At 44.8% G+C, this 18,020-nt stretch overlaps 2 protein-coding genes across 2 annotated transcripts; both read left to right on the top strand.

Moving 5' to 3' along the window:
* The first annotated feature begins 10,061 nt into the window (after nt 1–10,061).
* Nucleotides 10,062–11,952, top strand: LOC136472716 (F-box protein At5g07610-like). Its single transcript, XM_066470422.1, has 2 exons — nt 10,062–10,981; nt 11,094–11,952. The coding sequence occupies exons 1-2, from the start codon at nt 10,143–10,145 to the stop codon at nt 11,689–11,691; spliced, it is 1,437 nt and encodes a 478-aa protein (XP_066326519.1). The 5' UTR covers nt 10,062–10,142; the 3' UTR covers nt 11,692–11,952.
* A 2,571-nt stretch (nt 11,953–14,523) lies between these two features.
* LOC136451983 (uncharacterized) lies at nt 14,524–15,030 on the top strand. The gene has a single exon (XM_066452663.1). The coding sequence runs from the start codon at nt 14,524–14,526 to the stop codon at nt 15,028–15,030; it is 507 nt and encodes a 168-aa protein (XP_066308760.1).
* Nucleotides 15,031–18,020: the final 2,990 nt, after the last annotated feature.

Raw genomic sequence — 18,020 nt, 5'->3', positions numbered from 1 at the left:
AGCATCGGCAACCGCTAAAGACCAATAGAAACTAGCTCAGAAGACTTTGCTAACCAGTGTTCTAGAGGCTACATGATTGCCGCAAGTGCCAGCGTGGATCTCCTTGAGTATCTTCTTGCCCTCTTCTATGGAGACGCACTTCTGGAGTAGCTCTCCCTTGACGTTCTTGCGATATATCTTTCCTTCAACTAGGACATAATGCTTGTTGCGGTGGGTGAGGCATTCTCTCTATATGTTGTCAGCTAGGACGTCTACAGTGGTGAGGTATTTGATGAAAGGTTCCCTCCAATCACTGCTCGGGCTAGGGACTGCTGCGACTAATGGCTCGACAAGTGGCTTTTCTTCAACGCCTTCTTGCCCCTGCTTGATGGATGGCATCATGAGGTCCTAGATGAACACTCTAATTAGAACTTTAGCCCGGGTCAACACTAACTTTGACAGCTCATCGGCTGCTTGGTTGTTAGCCGGACCACATGGTGGTACTCGATACTATAGAACTTGTCTTCTCACTTTCTTATCATGGCGTAGTAAGCGTCCATCTTCTCATTGGTGCAATTCCAATCCTTGTTGAGCTGATTGATCATGAGTGCGGAGTCACCGTACACCTAGAGGCATTTAACCCTGAGCTCAACAGCTATACAATGACTATGAAGTGTCGCCTCGTATTCAGTGGTATTATTGGATGCTCGGAAGTGTAGACGGAGAACATAGTGAAGCTTATCCCCCGATGGTGAGATGAAATATACGCCTGCCCCAACACCATCAAGGTTGAGAGACCCATCGAAGTACATGGTCCGGTGCTTGGGGTGGTCGACCAGGACAGGAGTCTGCATATCCGTCTACTTGGCAATGAAGTTGATGAGCGCCTACAACTTGATCGTGTGGTGAGGCCTAAAGTCGATGGTATAGGTGCCAAACTCGACCGCACATTTAATGATGCGACTACTGGCTTTCTTGTTGCGAAGGATGTCGTTGAGTGGGTACTCAATGACTACCGCTATGTGGTAGGCGTCATAGTAGTGACGGAGCTTCCGGGATGTGATCAGGATGGCGTACAATAGTTTCTAGACCTAGGGGTAGCGAGTCTTAGAGTCATTTAGGACCTTACTGATGAAGTAGACTGGGTGCTGGACTTTTGTATGCGTGTCTAGCCTCTTCACGTTCAACAACGACGGTGGTACTGACAACCCAGTTGTTCGCCACGATGTAGATTAGCAAGGTTTCTTCCTTTTGGGGGGCAGTCATGATTGGAGGTGTGGTGAGGAACCGCTTGAGCTCGGCGAATGCCTTGTTAGCTTCCTCAGACCAGATGAATTTCTCCTGAGCCTTGAGCAGCTTGAAGAAGGGGAGTCCCTTTTCACCCAGACGGGATATGAAATGACTTAAAACCGCCATGCATCCTGTTAGCATCTGGATGTCCTTGGCATAGGTCAACGGCTTCATGTTAGTCACCGCTGCTATCTTCTCTAGGTTAGCTTCGATGCTACGGTGGCTGACGATGTTGCCTAGCAGCATACTAGATGGAATGCCGAAAATGCACTTAGTGGGATTTAGTTTCCATCGGTATACTTTCAGGGCTTTGAAAACTTCAGTGAGGTCAGCGATGAGGGTGTCGGTAGTCTTAGACTTAACCACCACGTCATCGACGTAAGCCTCGATGTTCTTCCTAATCTGGTCCTTGAGGCAGCGCTGGATGACTCTTTGATAAGTCATACTCACGTTCTTGAGCCCAAAGGACATGGTCATGTAGCATTAGGTGCCAAAGGGTGTAATGAACGATGTCTTGATCTGGTCTTCTTCTTTTAGCGCGATCTGGTGATAACCAGAGTAGCAATCTAAAAAGCACAGGAACTCACAACCGGCTATAGAATCTATGACCTCATCAATGCGAGGTAAGTCGAAGGGGTCTTTAGGGTAGTGTTTGTTGATATCGGTGTAATCAACGCACATTCTCCATTCTTTATTCTTTATTCTTACAAGAACCGGGTTGGCTAACCATTCTAGATGATACACCTCTTTGATAAAACCAGTAGCTAAGAGCCAGGTTATTTCTACCCTAGTGGCTTTCTTTTTATCCTACGTGAATCATCGAAGCTTTTGCTTGATCGACTTGGCACGGTCTTGTGGGCTGGACCTCTCCTAGCGGCTCAGCCCATGCACAGCCCTGCCGGTATCGGGGGTTATACCCCCACCGGCACTTGACAAAACTTAGTCATCAACAAATTCAATTGGATATTTATTAATGATGATATAGACAGCAACGACGCCTGTACTAGAAAATTTCAAGGGTTTATTTGTTGTGTGGAAATGGTACCTAGAGAGAAGCTTAGGGGTAAATGGTTGCACACGATTTTTCTAACATAACATGCCAAACGTTTTTTTTCTATAACTTTTCTAACATAACATGCCAAACGTTTTTTTTCTATAACTGACAGCCTGTTCGTTTGGCTGCGGCTTGTTGTAAACGATCGTAAATTTCCAGCCATAATAGTATTTTTCTCTCACATAAACCAGCCAGCAGTACTTCTTCATGAACCAGCAATGATACGAACCAGCCAACCGAACAGACAATGAATATGTCAAATGTTGTAGCTAACACCCTAGTGGTTAAGGATGCAAGCGGCGCAGGCCTGTCCACAAGCCCACTTAGCCCGCCCCCAAAAATAGGTCTGCTGGACAACCGCAAGTTGCTTATTTTTCTATTGCGGGTTGGGGCAGTTAAGCCTGCTAGCCCATGTGGGCAACTCATAGAGCCCGCAAAATCCTGCTAAGTCCTGTGACTATCACTCCACGTGTGAGAGTGTGCGACTCGGCCTCCACCGCTGCCACCTCGGTATCTTGAAACCTGCTCCTGTCGGTGTCGCCCCACCGTAGCACTGCCAACAACGATGGAGAAGAAGCCCACCAAGGCCCCCGCCCCTACGCCGGCCAAGAAGTCGTCATCTTCCTCCAAGGGCGCCCTCATGGCAAGCGTGCACACCGGCCAGCGCGGGTATGGCGAGGAGCCGGGCTCCCTGCTGCACTTGGAGGACACATCGAAGGACGGCTCTATTAGAAATTTAGGCAATTTAATTATCAGTTTAATCCAGAAAAATAACATCAGTAGGTTTGTGACGACATATATGTGCATGTGTATATTTCTTATGAACACTACAGCATGCAGAGATGACATACTGGTGAATACAGTAAAAATACAAAGTACAGAAATCACAGAGATTAGACTGTACCCAGCGTAGGGTCCTATGCCGAGGGCATCAGAGGCTCCATTCGCACTAGTCGACATAGTGCATTGCTCGAAGTCGCGGATCACAGTCGATGCAGGAGGATGTTCGCAGTGCAGCCCCACAAATGGATCACCAGGAAGAAGACGGAAGAAGATGCCTTGACGTTCCGCAAGCAATCACCAGGAAGAAGATGTACGTGGATGAGCAGTCGTGGATCGCTCCCTAAAAACCTAATCGCCGCTCACCCCGTGCAGGGTTCTCAGGCGAACGAGGGTTCTGGAGGCACCTGCTCTCTCGCTACTCCGTGCGTGCAGAGTTATGGGACGAGGAAGCCAGGAAGCTGCTGATCTGTGGTTCTCTTAGGAGTGGTTGCCGGAAGGACTTGATCTAGACTAACAGAGGACTCGGATATATGGGTGCGATGGGAAGGAGAGAGGCAGCGGAGAATCCCAGGAGACGGAGAGACGGAAGTGAAAAGGATGGTAACTGCCGCCATCAGTTCGCCTCCACTATCAAGGGGAGTAACTCCTCTTGTTATGTGGATTAAGTGGCAAAAGACTGGCCACGCCCGCCCGCTGCCCTCGCCTCGGCCTTGACCTGGCCGGCGGCGGCGGCGGCGCGCGCGCGCGTGTGGCATGCCTTTATCCTTTTCTCAGCTTCTCAATTTAGATGAATAATTTCCAACCATATAAGCTGAGTCAGCGTTTAGTCAAAATCTCGTATGGTATTAAGCCATACAACACTTAATGTTACGTACCATAGAGTTTTATTTGATTTATTAAATATTATATGGGCCAAGCCCATATTATATCCAATAATCCCCACCAAACTCTAGGGTTTATAACAAAGTAGTCTCAAAACCACATTTTTTTATATACCCATGTTTTGATGGAGACTGTTAAGTTGAACATCCATCTAGAATAATAGTTTCACTCAGTCACAACTGAACAATGGACTAAGCCTTGAATTGATAGTTTTGTGTGAGGTGAATGTCACTAAAGTCCTTAGCTGATACTGGGCAGCAAAAGGCATCCCCTCTATTTGAAGCATATAAGTCATACTTCAGTGCCTTTCATGAGTATTTAGAGATCACCCAAATCTCATAGACTGTGACTAGCAGTCTGACTCATGTAGGTGTGTTCCTCAAAAGATATTCTGTAGGACAACATCTTTGCTTTGACAAGCCACTTGGAACGCATTAAGGCAAAAGCTAGCCTGCCTTACAGAAAGGAAAGATATGCATCAGAAATGAGTCTTACTAAGGATCTTTCCTCATAATTTACTACTAGCTTGTTTCACCGTCCTACTTCACGGGATCTCCGATCATATAGAACAGGTTACCACTATAGTAAATTTCAAGTGGGTCTCAAACACATCTCTCTCGATGCACTTTCTATCACATTGCGTGATAGACCCTTAGTGAACTGATCTGCCAGATTATTAGATGTGTGGACATAGTCCAACGCTATTACTCCGGAGTTTCTCAATTTTCTGATAGATTTTAGTATTCTCTTAACATGTCTTGTGGACTTCATGTTATCCTTGGAACTGTTCACCTTTATAATCATAGTCTGGTTATCGCAGTTCATAGAAATAGCCGGTATGGGTTTCTCAACAACCGGTAAATCCATAAGGAGATCACAAAGCTACTCAGCCTTAGATCTAGCAGTGTCTAATGCTGTGAGTTCTGCTTTTATTGTAGACTTCGTTAAGATAGTCTGCTTGCAAGACTTTCAAGAAACACCACCACCTCTAAGTGAAAACACATATCCACTTGTGGCATAAAGCTCATCAGCATCAGAAATCCAGTTGGCATCACAATAGCCTTCTAGCACTTTTGGATGTCTGGTATAACAAATACCATAGCTCATGGTCCCTTTTAGGTAGCGCATCACTCTCTCAAGAGCTCACCAGTGATCATCTCCTAGGTTTGACATAAACCGGCTCAGCTTGCATACAGCAAATGAGATATCAGGCCTTGTTGCACTAGCAGGATACATGAGCGAACCAATGATCTGGGAATATCTCAACTGATCCCTTGCTATTCTCCAATTTTTCCTCAATAGCACGCTAGGGTCATAAGGTGTAGGAGTAGGTGCATAGTCACTGAATCCAAAGCGATGCAGCACCTTTTCCACATAGTGGGTTTGTAACAGAGTTACCCCATCATCACCTTCTCTTAGAAGCTTGATATTAAGAATAACATCAGCCTCTCCCAAATCTTTTATGTCAAAATTTTTAGATAGAAATTCCTTTACCTCCTCGATCACTTTGAGGATGGATCCAAGGATCAGTATGTCATCAACATATAAGCACAAAATGACTCTTTCACCCCCACCATACCGATAGTATACACATTTGTTAGCTTCATTCATAACAAAGCCAACAGATGTTAAAGTTCTGTCAAACTTCTCATGCCATTGCTTAGGAGCTTGTTTTAGGCCGTATAATGACTTTAATAATTTACACACCTTGCCTTTTTTACCATTTGCTACAAACCCATCAGGCTGATCCATATAGATCTCCTTCTCCAACTCTCTGTTTAGGAAAGCTGTCTTAACGTCCATTTGATGAACGATAAGACCATAAGAGGCTGCTAGGGAAAGCAAAACTCGAATTGTGGTCAATCGGGCAACCGGTGAATAAGTATCAAAGAAATCCCCATCTTTCTTTTAAGTATAACCCTTGGCCATAAGCCTTGCCTGGTACCTCTCAATAGTACCATCAGGCCTAAGCGTTTTCTTGAACACCCATTTGCAACCTATAGGCTTGCACCCATAGGGACAATCAACTATTTTCCAAGTTTCATTAGACATAACAGAATCCATCTCACTCCGTACTTCTTCCTTCCATAAGTCAGCATCAGGAGAGGAATATGCCTCTTCAATGGTCGTTGGTGTGTCATCCATAAGGTACACAATATAGTCATCACCAAAAGACTTTGCAGTCCTCTGTCTCTTGCTTTTTCTAGTGACTATAGTGTCATCCTCCTCAGAATTTTACATATAGGGTTCCTCAATTTGTTCTATCAAAATAAAATTTTCATGCTCATGGGAAATTATAAATTCATGACCAGTTATGCTAGGTGCATTTTTTATAGGAAACTCATTCTCAAAAAATGTAGCATCTCTAGATTCCATGATTGTATCAACAGCCATCTCAGGAACACTACAGATTATAATTAAAAATCTATAACCCACGTTGTGAATAGCATAACCAAGAAAGACACCATCAACAGTCTTTGTTCTAAGCTTTCGCTTTTTGTTTATTGGCACGTTCACCTTTGCCAAACAACCCCAAGTTCGCAGGTAAGAGAGATTTAATCTCTTCTTCTCCTTTCCTCGAATGGTGTGATTTCTTTGTTCTTTGTAGGCATTCTATTCAGGACATGACATGCTGTCAATATAGCCTCACCCCACCATTCCTTAGATAGTCTCGCAGTCTCCAACATGGCATTAACTAAATCAGTTAGAGTGCGGTTCTTTCTCTCTGCAATCCCATTGGATTGTGGTGAGTATGGTGGCGTCCTCTCATAAATAATTTCATGCACCGCGCAAAACTCAGAAAATTCATTTGAGAAATATTCTCCCCCGCGATCGGACCGCAAACGCTTGATTTTCTTCTCAAGTTGATTTTCTACCTCAGCTTTATAGACCTTAAAATAATGCAACGCTTCATCTTTTGTTTTCAGCAAATACACTTAGCAAAATCTAGTGCAATCGTCTATAAATGTCATGAAGTATCGTCTACCACCTTTAGTCAATTCGCCATTCATTTCGCATAAATCAGAATGAACGAGTTCTAATGGTGCCAAGTTCCTCGCCTCAGCAGGCTTGTGAGGCTTGCACGGTTGCTTCGATTGCACACACACCTGGCACTTAGAATCTTTGACTAAGTTAAATTTTGAGATTAAATTCATATTTGCAAGCCGCGTGAGACAGCCAAAATTAATGTGACAAAGTCGTGAATGCCATATATTCAACTCATCCAAAACATTAACATTGTTCACCACTTTATTACACACATCATAAGCAAAGATAAGCGGAACAAGCCTCCGCAATCATAACCTTTTCCAATAAATGTTCCATGTCTCGACACAACACATTTATTGGACTCAAGCATAATTTTAAAGCCATCGCGACACATCTGAGAAGCGCTAACAAGGTTCTTTTTGATGGAGGGGACATGCTGCACGTTCTTTAATAGCACCGTCTTTCTCGAAGTAAACTTCAGAACGACCGTACCAGCACCAAGAACACGCGCATGCGAACCGTTTCCCATCAGCAAGGCTCCACTCCTGCTGGCCTGATAGGAAATAAATAAAGAAACATCAGCACACACATGAATATTAGCACCGCTATCCATCCACCACTCAGGTGAAAGACAAACTAAAAGAACAAAGGGTAAAGAATTACCATACCCAAATGCTTCTCCTTCAGTCTCGCTAATGACCACGTTTGCTGATTTTTTTTCTTGCTTATATTTGTGGTCTGGGCACGCACTTGCCCAATGCTTATCACTCCTGCAAACAAAGCAACCTCCACCTTTCTTGTTGTTTTTCTTCTTAAACTGTGCAGTTTGCTTAGGCTTTGTACTATTGTTCTCTTACATGTTTTTCTTCTTTTTATTACGAGATGCAAATAAGTTTTTTCCTGTACCATATTGGCGGTGGAAGACTCAACTTCTTTTCCACGATTGTCTTTTGCTCTCGCCCTCTCCTCAACATCAAGAGATCCAATAAGCTCAGCCACGCTAAACTCTTGTCTCTTGTATTTTAGAGAAGTAGCAAAATCCCTCCAAGAAGGTGGCAGCTTAGCGATTATACCGTCGGCCACAAACTTGTCGGGCAACAAACATGGGAAATGTTCTAGTTCTTTTGCTAGCGCCTGTATCTCATGAGCCTGTTCGACCACAGAACGGTTTTCAACCATTTTGTAGTCATACAACTGCTTCATAAGATACAGCTCACTGTCAGCATCAGAAACCCCAAACTTTGCCTCAAGAGCATCCCACAACTCTTTGCCTGATGTGCAAGATATGTAGTTTTTCTCATACTTGGGATGAAGTGCACTAATCACAGCGCCTCAAAACAGGTTATCGACCGCCAATAACTTTTTCTCCTCATCAGGAGTAAACTGTTCAGGCTTCCACTGTGTAGCGTGAAAGCAATTCATCGTAGTCAACCACAATACCATCTTGGCATGTCATATCATAAAATTCTTGCCATCAAAATTATTTTGCTTTAAAGCAGCAACAAAACCACTGACAGAAAATTACCTAACATTAGGTTTTTGGATTGTTAGGAATTTAGGCAATTTCATTATCAGTTTAATCCAGAAAAATAACATCAGCAGGTTTGTGACGACATATATGTGCATATGTATATTTTTTATGAACACTACAGCATGCAGAGATGACATACTGGTGAATACAGTAAAAACACAAAGTACAGAAATCACAGAGATTAGACTGTACCCAGCGGATGGTCCCATACCGAGGGCATCGGAGGCCCCATTCGTACTAGTCGATATAGTGCGTTGCTCGAAGTCGCGGACCACAATCGATGCAGGAGAATGTTCACAGTGCAGTCCCACGAACGGATCACCAGGAAGAACACGGAAGAAGATGCCTTGACGTTCCGCAGGCAATCACTGGGAGAAGATGTACGTGGACGAGCAGTCGCGGATCGCTCCCCAAAAACCTAATCGCCGCTCACCCCGTGCAGGGTTCTCAGGCGGACAAGGGTTCCGGAGACAACTGCTCTCCCGCTACTCCGTGCACGCAGAGTTACGGGACGAGAAAGCCAAGAAGCTGCTGATCTATGGTTCTCTTGGGAGTGGTTACCGGAATGACTTATCTGGACTGACGGAGATGGAAAGGACGGTAACTGCCGCCATCAGTTCGTCTCCACCATCGAGGAGAGTAACTCCCGTTGTTATGTGGATTAAGTGGCAAAAGACTGGTCACGCCCGCCCGCCTACCTCGGCCCACGCCCACGGCCTGGCCAGCGGCGGCGGCGCGCACGTGTGTGGCACGCCTTTATCCTTTTCTCAGCTTCTCAATTTAGATGAATAATTTCCAACCATATAAGCTAAGTCAGCGTTCAGTCAAAATCTCGTATGATATTAAGCCATACAACATTTAATGTTACGTATCATAAAGTTTTATTTAGTTTATTAAATATTATACGGATCTAAGCCCATATTATATCCAACGGCGGGCGGTCCAGGTCGTCGAAGTCGGCGTAGTCGGACTGCGAGCGCGCGTTGAGCTCGGAGCCCTCGTCGCACCTCGGGTCTCCATCCTGGCATCGATGATGCCCCTCCCCTCCCCTCCCTGCGCGTTCTGCTTATCCATTCCATTGCGTCAAATAGAAGCGGGTCCTGCTAGGCTTTGCAGGCTCCACCGCAAAGCCTGCACAAGCATGCGGGCTTAAGTGCTTTAGTAAATGGATGCCCGCTAAGCCTGCTAAGAATGGTTGCGGCCAGAGCGGCGGCGTGCGGGCCGTCTGCAGAGCGGCCCGCTTGCATCCTGACTAGTGGTATAGTAGGATAATATAATAATAAGAAGAAAAGAACAGAAAAGTGAAAAAGGACGAACAGCAGTAGCCAAGTAGGCATTGGTTAGGTAGCCAAGCACGGAACTGGGGCAGGGCACCCAATGCAAGGCGATGGGTCATGGACTCGCCTGATGGGTCAAAGCACGGCAACTATTCGCGGCACTTGAGTCACACCTGAGTACCAGACGAGTGGCCACCGGCGGCGCCAGAAGAGAACGCCCCCCGAGTAACCCGACCGATCGCGGCGCCGGTGTCGGGCATGGGCCGAGAGCCTGTGGGTGGCTCTTGTTCCGTGCCGTGCGGGATGGCCCGGCCCAACTCGAGAATTAATCGCTCCTAAACCGGACGGGATTCGACATATGCACCCACGGCGTATGTACCTTCCTTGCGTTGCGTACCGAGATCCAGAGGAATCGCGCCGCCGCAAATCGACAGACGGGATGGAGGAGGACCAGCCGCGTCGGCTTCCGGACGACGTGCTCGCGGACATCCTCTCCCGCCTGGCGCCGGCGCCGCGCAGCCTCGCCGTGTCGCGCTGCGTGTGCAGGGAGTGGCGCGCCGTCGTCGACGACCGCTGCCTCCATCTGCTGCGCCCGGACCTCCTCCTTCTCACGGTGGGCGGAATCTTCGTCGACTCGTACTGCACGTATGAACCGGACTTCTTCGCCCGGCCATCGACGGCGCGCGGCCGCTGGGTCGCCGGCAGGCTCGAGAGCTTCGTGCGGATGGACGACAGCATCGCCGCCGACTATACAGAGATCATGGACTGCTGCAACGGGCTCCTTCTACTCGAGGAATACGAGGTCATCGTGGTGAACCCGGCGACGAGACGGTCGGCGCGCTTGCCTCGCTGCGTCGGCGTCTTGCCCGTGGGCCACAAGAGCATCGGTTTGTATTGGAACTACCTTGCGTTCGATCCAACGTTGTCGCCGCACTACGAGGTGATTTCGATGCAGCATGATCCTTTCTACGGCGACGAGGAAAAGAAACGATTGGAAGGGTTGCAGTGGCCGCCGCCGGTGTACGTCATGCGTGCCTACTCGTCTAGGACAGGGAGTTGGGAGGAGAGGCGCTTTGCCCTCGACGACGATGAGGGGCTTCAGAGGAGTATCGATGTTGTGAGTGTGAGGCCTTATGGCCACGCCGCTTATTGGCGCGGAGTGCTCTATGTGCATTGCAACAGCCATTTTATTCTCAGGTTTGTCACTTGTTCCTTAAACTATCTTTTGTTTTGACTTTTATTATCACTATTTATATTTAGGAGTATTATATAAAGTGTTGTTTACTAATTTATTTATGACTGAATGCAGGATAAACTTGTCAGATGATAAGTACCAAGTAATAGATCTGCCAGCAGACGCTACTGCAAGTGACGATTTACGTGAAGTTTACCTTGGAAAGTCCAAGAATGGGATATATTTCGCAGCAATAGTTAATGACACATGTCGAGTCCTCGTTTTGTTCCTTGACGAATCTGATGGCAAGATGGAGTGGGTATTCAAGAGCATCATCAACCAGCATGATTTGATAACGCCTTTCTGGGACAGCCCTGATGCTCAAACCGATAGACCTTGGATTCTGCATGACGATGACTTACACCAAGAATTTAAATTGGGACCAATAGTGGAGGTGGAAAAGAATTTAGGTGGGGATTCTGAGGATGAGAAAGCCGTGGAAATTAAAGATTATTGTGATACCAACAATACATATAGATTTATGATATTTGGATTCCATCCCTACAAAGAGATTGTGTTCTTACATTCTTCGAGAGTCGTGGCATATCATTTTGGCAGCTCCAAGGTTCAAGACTTAGGCGAGTTACCCTTACGCTTCAGATATCCTCATCGCATGAGATCTTTCGTATATACGCCCTGTTGGCTTGGAGACTTGTCTGAAACTAGCTACTAGTTCAGAATCATCACAGGGTTAAGCTAGGCTCCCATATGTGATGTACAATTATCCTCGCAAAAGAAAATTATGTGATGCACATGTAAATTGGTGCGGTGCCATTCGACTACTGGAACTATTTTGAGTGATCCTTCCTTTTTTTCTCTCTCTCTTTGTTAAGAGCATAGCATATACGGTAACATCTTTCAAGGAATTGAAAATTGGAACACCACAAGGGCTTAAATCAATCATTCTGCATCCAGCTGAACAATGAACACAGTATCTTTTCTAGTTTTCTTACAAGGACAAGTGTTGAACATTTGGAATTTTGAACTCAAAGGACCATAACCGTCAGAACTTTTATTTTAATCTCCCCTGTTTCTTGTCGAAGCTGTTCAGCCACGATTGTGGTGAAGTCTTGACTTGTCAATACATTCTCAAGTGACTAATCATTTTTTTTGTATAATCTATTGAAGTGTTAAGTGATCATTTTCCCCACGCGGCCACACTTCCCTTTCATATTCTTTTTATTAAGCTTGTTATTAATGCTGTACAAGTGTACATACATGCCGATCTGTTTTGCTATCAAGTGATCTGTATGCTATCCTAAACCAGATTAGTTAGTTGTTGGTTGATGCAGTGGTGTGCAGTCTGATCTGGTGAATATTCCGCAAGGGGAGGGCTTTTTTTTTTATAACATGCTTCATTAACTTAACAACAGCGTACACAGTGAGGAGCTTGAAAGGCTCCAGGTTTACATTCTGCAATGCCTGATGTGCTAGTAAGTTTGCTGTTGTATTTGAGTTTTTTGGAATCTTGTGGACCTTGAACTCTCTTGTTTGCAGTGGAGTAGCAACTGAGGGCAACTAACCGGCAAAACAAAGGATACCTTGTTTAGAAGACTAAAGGATTTGATTGTTAGAGCATGATGGATGGTTTATTTTTGGAAAAAAAAATATTTCAGAAGTGGTTGGCTCTGATAGATGAAATATAATCTTGAAGCGTTTTATTGTAAATGAACTATTAAAAAGAAAACTCGACCGGCATGGGTAAGATGTTCCAACGTCCTGTGGGACTGAACCTGGGTCACAAGGGTGCGACGCGGCACTGCTAGCCATCTGGTAACATTGGACTTCGTGCATAAATACTATTTAGTTTATTTATATTTATATATATATAATTTCCATCATAATTAGGTGTACTATTGTTCCATGCAGGATATGTCCGAACTCGAGAGTCGTTCCTAAAAACCGAACGGGAATCGAATTCGACCCGTGCTTCTGCTTTAATAGGTAGCGTGTTCGTTGCTATGGGATAATTAAATTTTTTATACTAAAAATATACGGATCGTACAATAAGATAACAATACTATTAAATTAAATATCGATGTTAAAGTGATATTTAATTCAAAAAATAAAGTTCGTGAAATTAACACAGTCACGGAAAGCGCGACGTCGCAGGCTCACAAACTCTACTGTATAGATTTTTTCGTAATATGGCTAAGATAATATTTTATATCGGTAGAAAAATTCTCCGATATCCATTTCTTTCATGCGCTAATAAATTCATGAATAAGTTCCGCTGCATCTCCATATAATCATGTACACACAGGTTCGAGTATATATGTAAATATTAGCGTCTGTCACATGGATAATACTGCGTGTCTTAAAAAAATCTCTCATAAAATTTTAAAACAAAGTATGTTATACTCACCGTATAAATATGTGTGGCTTTAGGACTATTCCACACAGGCATATATTGTAGAATAAGGTATCCACTTGAGTGTCTGTTCTAAGATGTTGAATTAGGTGTTGTAATTCTTAATTTCGACATATTTTTCAGGTCAAGGCAATCAATGGTGATACTTTTCTTAGTGGTGCATAATTTTATGGTACACCTCTTGACTATTTGAGTAAGGACAAGTTAGTACTGCAAAGGCTTAGAAAAGCTGCTGAGAAGGCCCAGGTTGAGTTTTCCTCCACTATGCATACTAAAACATATGTCCCCGTTTATTATTGCCGATGCTTTTGATGCAAAGCAATTCAACATTACCATGATCAGATATAAGTTTGAGTCTCTTGTGAGCAATCTCATAGAGGGACTCTCATTCTTTATGTGATCTACCTCAAGGATATTGCCAGGACGATAGAACTATGTTGGAATGTCACACCAAAAAATATTCACGTTTTGTCCATGATTTATTTCCCATAAATACATGCGGGTACTATGATAACACTAACTACACCAAATAAAAGATTAGAAAGAATTTGCATTGCCTCTAGAAAGATTTATTTATTAAGTTCTTTGGACTCTACTGGTAATTTTGAAATATCTGTCTGCATGTCCTACAAAATTTTGAAAACTGCATGAAGGGCTCCGAAATGATTATTGTTTCCTTGCATACATGATTGTTTTCTTTTATGCATGATTATTGTTTTTCTTCCATGCATGATTGTTTTCTTCCATGCATGATTATTGTTTTCTTTCATGCATGATTGTTTTCTTTTATGTATAATTATTGTTTTCTTCTATATATGATTATTGTTTCCTTCCATGCATGATTATTATTTCTTTCCATGTATGATTATTGTTTCCTTTGATACATGATTGTTTCCTTCCATGCATGATTATTGTTTTCTTCTATGCATGTGGTCTTAGGTGATCGATTTGTTTCATTTAAAGTAGACGGGGATCGAAGGGATGATAATTTCTTTTCTATCACGCGGGGTATTGCTAGGAAGCGTCTGCAGTCTGCACCCACGAGGCCACGACGTATACCTTCCTTGCGTACAGAGAAGGTAGAGGACCTTCCGTGTCCCCGTACATTGCGCCGCACGCAGGTCGATAGTCGCGATGGAGGACCCGCCGCGCCCGCTTGCGGACGACGTGCTCGCGGACGTCCTAGCCCGCCTGGCGCCGCGCAGCCTCGCCGTGTCGCGCTGCGTGTGCAGGGAGTGGCGCGCCGTCGTTTACGACCGCTGCCGCCAGCTGCTGCGCCCGGACCTTCTCCCTCTCACGGTGGGCGGCATCTTCGTCGAGTCGTACTGCACGGCGACCCCGGACTTCTTCGCCCGGCCATCGACGGCGCGCAGCCGCAGGGTCGCCGGCAGGCTCGAGAGCTTCGTGCGGACGGACGACTTCGGCGCCTACTACATAGAGATCGAGGACTGCTGCAACGGGCTCCTCCTGCTCCAGGACGACAACGAACAAGAGGCCGTCGTGGCAAACCCGGCGACCAGACGGTCGGTGCGCTTGCCTCGCTGCGACATCGTCTTGCCCGTGGGCCACGAGGGCATCGGTTTGTATTGGTCGTACCTTGCGTTCGATCCAACTGATGTGTCGCCGCACTACACGAGGTGATTTCGATGCAGCATCGTCCTACTCCTTTCAATGGCGGCTAGGGCAACAAACGATTGGAAGGGTTGCAGTGGCCGCCGCCGGTGTACGTCATGGGTGTCTACTCGTCTAGGACAGGGAGATGGGAGGAGAGGCGCTTTGCCCTCGACGACGGCGACGATGAGGGGCTTCAGAGGAGGAGTATAACTGATGGTGCGACAGTTCATGGCCACGCCGTATTGGCGCGGAGTGCTCTACGTGCATTGCAACACTCGTTTTATTCTGAGGTTTGTCGATGACTTGTTCCTTAAGCACTATCTTTTGCTTTGACTTTTATCATCACTATTTAGGAGTATTATATAAAGTGTTCTTTACTAATTTATTTATTGACAATGGCTTTGACTGAATGCAGAATAATCTTGTCAGAGGATAAGTACCAAGTAATTGATCTGCCAACAGACGCTTATGCAAGTGGAGACTACAAAGGTTACCTTGACGACTACAAAGGTTACCTTGGAAAGTCGAAGAATGGGATATACTCCTTCCGTCCAAAAAAAACACACAATAACCTAGACATCGTTAACGACACGTGTCGTGTCCTCGTTTGGTTCCTCGACGAATCTGATGGCAAGGTGCAGTGGGTATTCAACCACGGCATCAACCTGCATGATTTAATAACACATTTCTGGGACAATCCTGCTGCTCAAACCGACAACCCTTGGATTTTGCAAGACGACGATGACTCACACCAAGAATTTAAACCGGGCCCAGTAGTGGAGGTGGAAAAGAATTTGAGGAATTTAGATTGGGAATCTGACGATGATGAGAGCGCCATGGACATTAAAGATTATTGCGATACGACAGTGGATGAGGAAAAGAATGTAGATTGGGACACTGACGACGAGGACGCCGTGGATATTAAAGATTACTACGATACAGAAAATACATATGAGTCTCTGATACTTGGATTCCATACCTCCAAAGAGATTGTGTTCTTACGCTCTTCGAGAGTCGTGGCATATCATTTTAGCACATCCAAAGTCCAAGATTTAGGCGAGTTATGCCTCAAAATATCCTGAGAACATAGGACGTATGGCTTTCATATATACACCTTGTTGGGTTGGAGACTTGTCTGAAAATAGTTAGATCAAAATCATCACAGGGTTATTAAGCTAGGCTCCCATATGTGATGTACTACAATTATCCTCACAAGAGAAAAATATGTGATGCACATGTAAATTGGTGCGGTGCCATTCGATTGGAACTATTTTTGAGTGAGCCTTTCTTTTTTATTTGTTTTTTTAAAGCGTTATTTCTCTTTGTTAAGAGCATATAGCATATACAAACTGGATGGGTCACTAATGGAAACTAGGATTTCCCTGTCGGTTCGAAACCGACACAAAAATGCAAATACCGACCGGAAAAATAGGATTTTAATTTTTCTGTAGGTATACCGCCAGAAATTCTGTCGGTGCGTCAATTTCCTTGTTGGTACGACGTCGATGGAAAAATTCGAGGACGTCGACAGGAAAATTCAGTCACATTAGGTTTAGATTTTCAATAACCCGACAGCAAGAAAAATAGGATCTACAAAACAATTTCAGTTTTAATTTAAATTAATTATACAGTAGTGTTATTCATGTAACACATTATAGGTCACAAGTACATAATTGAGACCATCAGTTAGAAATATCATAAATATGATAATTGGCGCAAACCATTATATACAGAATTTGTACATATACTCTCTAAATATTTGGCATCAATATAGAGCCTCACTCTCTAAATATTTGACATCAATACAAGAGCCTTACTGTTATCTCCTACTAGCCTAGCAAACGATCTAGCGGCTTAATTCCATGGGCGCTATGCCCTATCTTCCAGTACCCGTCTTTGAAGCTTGCATCGAAGGGGTTCTTCATCCTCATTGAAGAAAACCTGCAGTGGAACATTACGCCATTACGTAGATGAAACGGAATGGAAATACCGGCTGCCTGCGAATAAGAAATGGAACGTACGGGAATCGAATAAAGCAGGAAGCGATTGGGAGAGATGAGTTAGGATTGCCTTTGGGCTAGCCTGGACACACACTATATAGGTTTAGATATGTTAGATGGTGTCCTATGCCTTAGCCTTTGAACACCAGGTAGTCACAAGAATAGCTGAAAACACAAGAGAAGGCAATCAAATAGAAGATGGCGAAAGGTGTGAGGAAATAGTGAGGATAATTTAGGGTTCCATTCCTCGTCCACCCCATCTATGATCCTCCATGGGCTCTATTTATATAGGTTTGTAGGTTTTACAATGCCTAAAATGACCTTCTAACTCATTCGGGGCATATCCCCCTACCCGAGGATGCTTCTCGTCTTTCCTCGCATGGGCCTCACCCGGGCGCAGCCTCCTCCAGTTGCCGTACGCGCCGTACCACTATGGGAGAGACAGGGACAACGCCGCTTCCGAGCCTTTATTTCGCTCTGCTCAACCCCGCCTATCCGTCTCCCTGGCGAGATCATGAGGTGACCTCCTAAAACGAAACATGGTTGGGTGTGATGTAAAAACGACAAATAAAGTTAGTGATAGTCGGCCCTTTGCAATTTTCGATGTCAGCCGCCCTTAATCGAAAAGACCTTTGAGGACAATGGCCCCCTAATCGAAATGACTTTCGCTCCTAGGTCGAAAAGAAATTTCTATCTTAGGGGCGGATAGCGGCGGGCAACTAGGAGTGCCCACCCGCCGGGTTGTCCCCCAACACCAAACCCATGCGGGGCCTAGTGGGAAAATTTCAGAAAATACTTTAATTAATTAGAATAAGCAGCTTTGAGATCTGTGTGATTTTTAGAAAAAGGGGTATCCGAGCAGTTCTCTGGCTTTGAACTCAAAGGACCGTAACCGTCAGAATTTTTATTTTAATCTCCCCTGTTTCTTGTCGATGCTGTTCAGCCACGATTGTGGTGTTCCGTCTTGCCTTGTCAATATACATTCTTAAGTGACTAATCTTTTTTACATAATCTATT

The sequence above is a fragment of the Miscanthus floridulus genome, chromosome 1 (genome assembly GCF_019320115.1).
Source record: "Miscanthus floridulus cultivar M001 chromosome 1, ASM1932011v1, whole genome shotgun sequence".
NCBI classification, from domain to species: Eukaryota; Viridiplantae; Streptophyta; class Magnoliopsida; order Poales; family Poaceae; genus Miscanthus; species Miscanthus floridulus.
Note: the sequence above shows the minus strand (reverse complement) of the source record. Positions and strands in the feature narration are given on the sequence as shown.

Coding starts and splice junctions, on each gene's coding strand:
- LOC136472716 (XM_066470422.1), top strand. CDS start 10,143: ATGCACCCACGGCGTATGTACCTTCCTTGCGTTGCGTACCGAGATCCA. Junction 10,982..11,093: donor AACAGCCATTTTATTCTCAG/GTTTGTCACTTG, acceptor GACTGAATGCAG/GATAAACTTGTCAGATGATA.
- LOC136451983 (XM_066452663.1), top strand. CDS start 14,524: ATGGAGGACCCGCCGCGCCCGCTTGCGGACGACGTGCTCGCGGACGTC.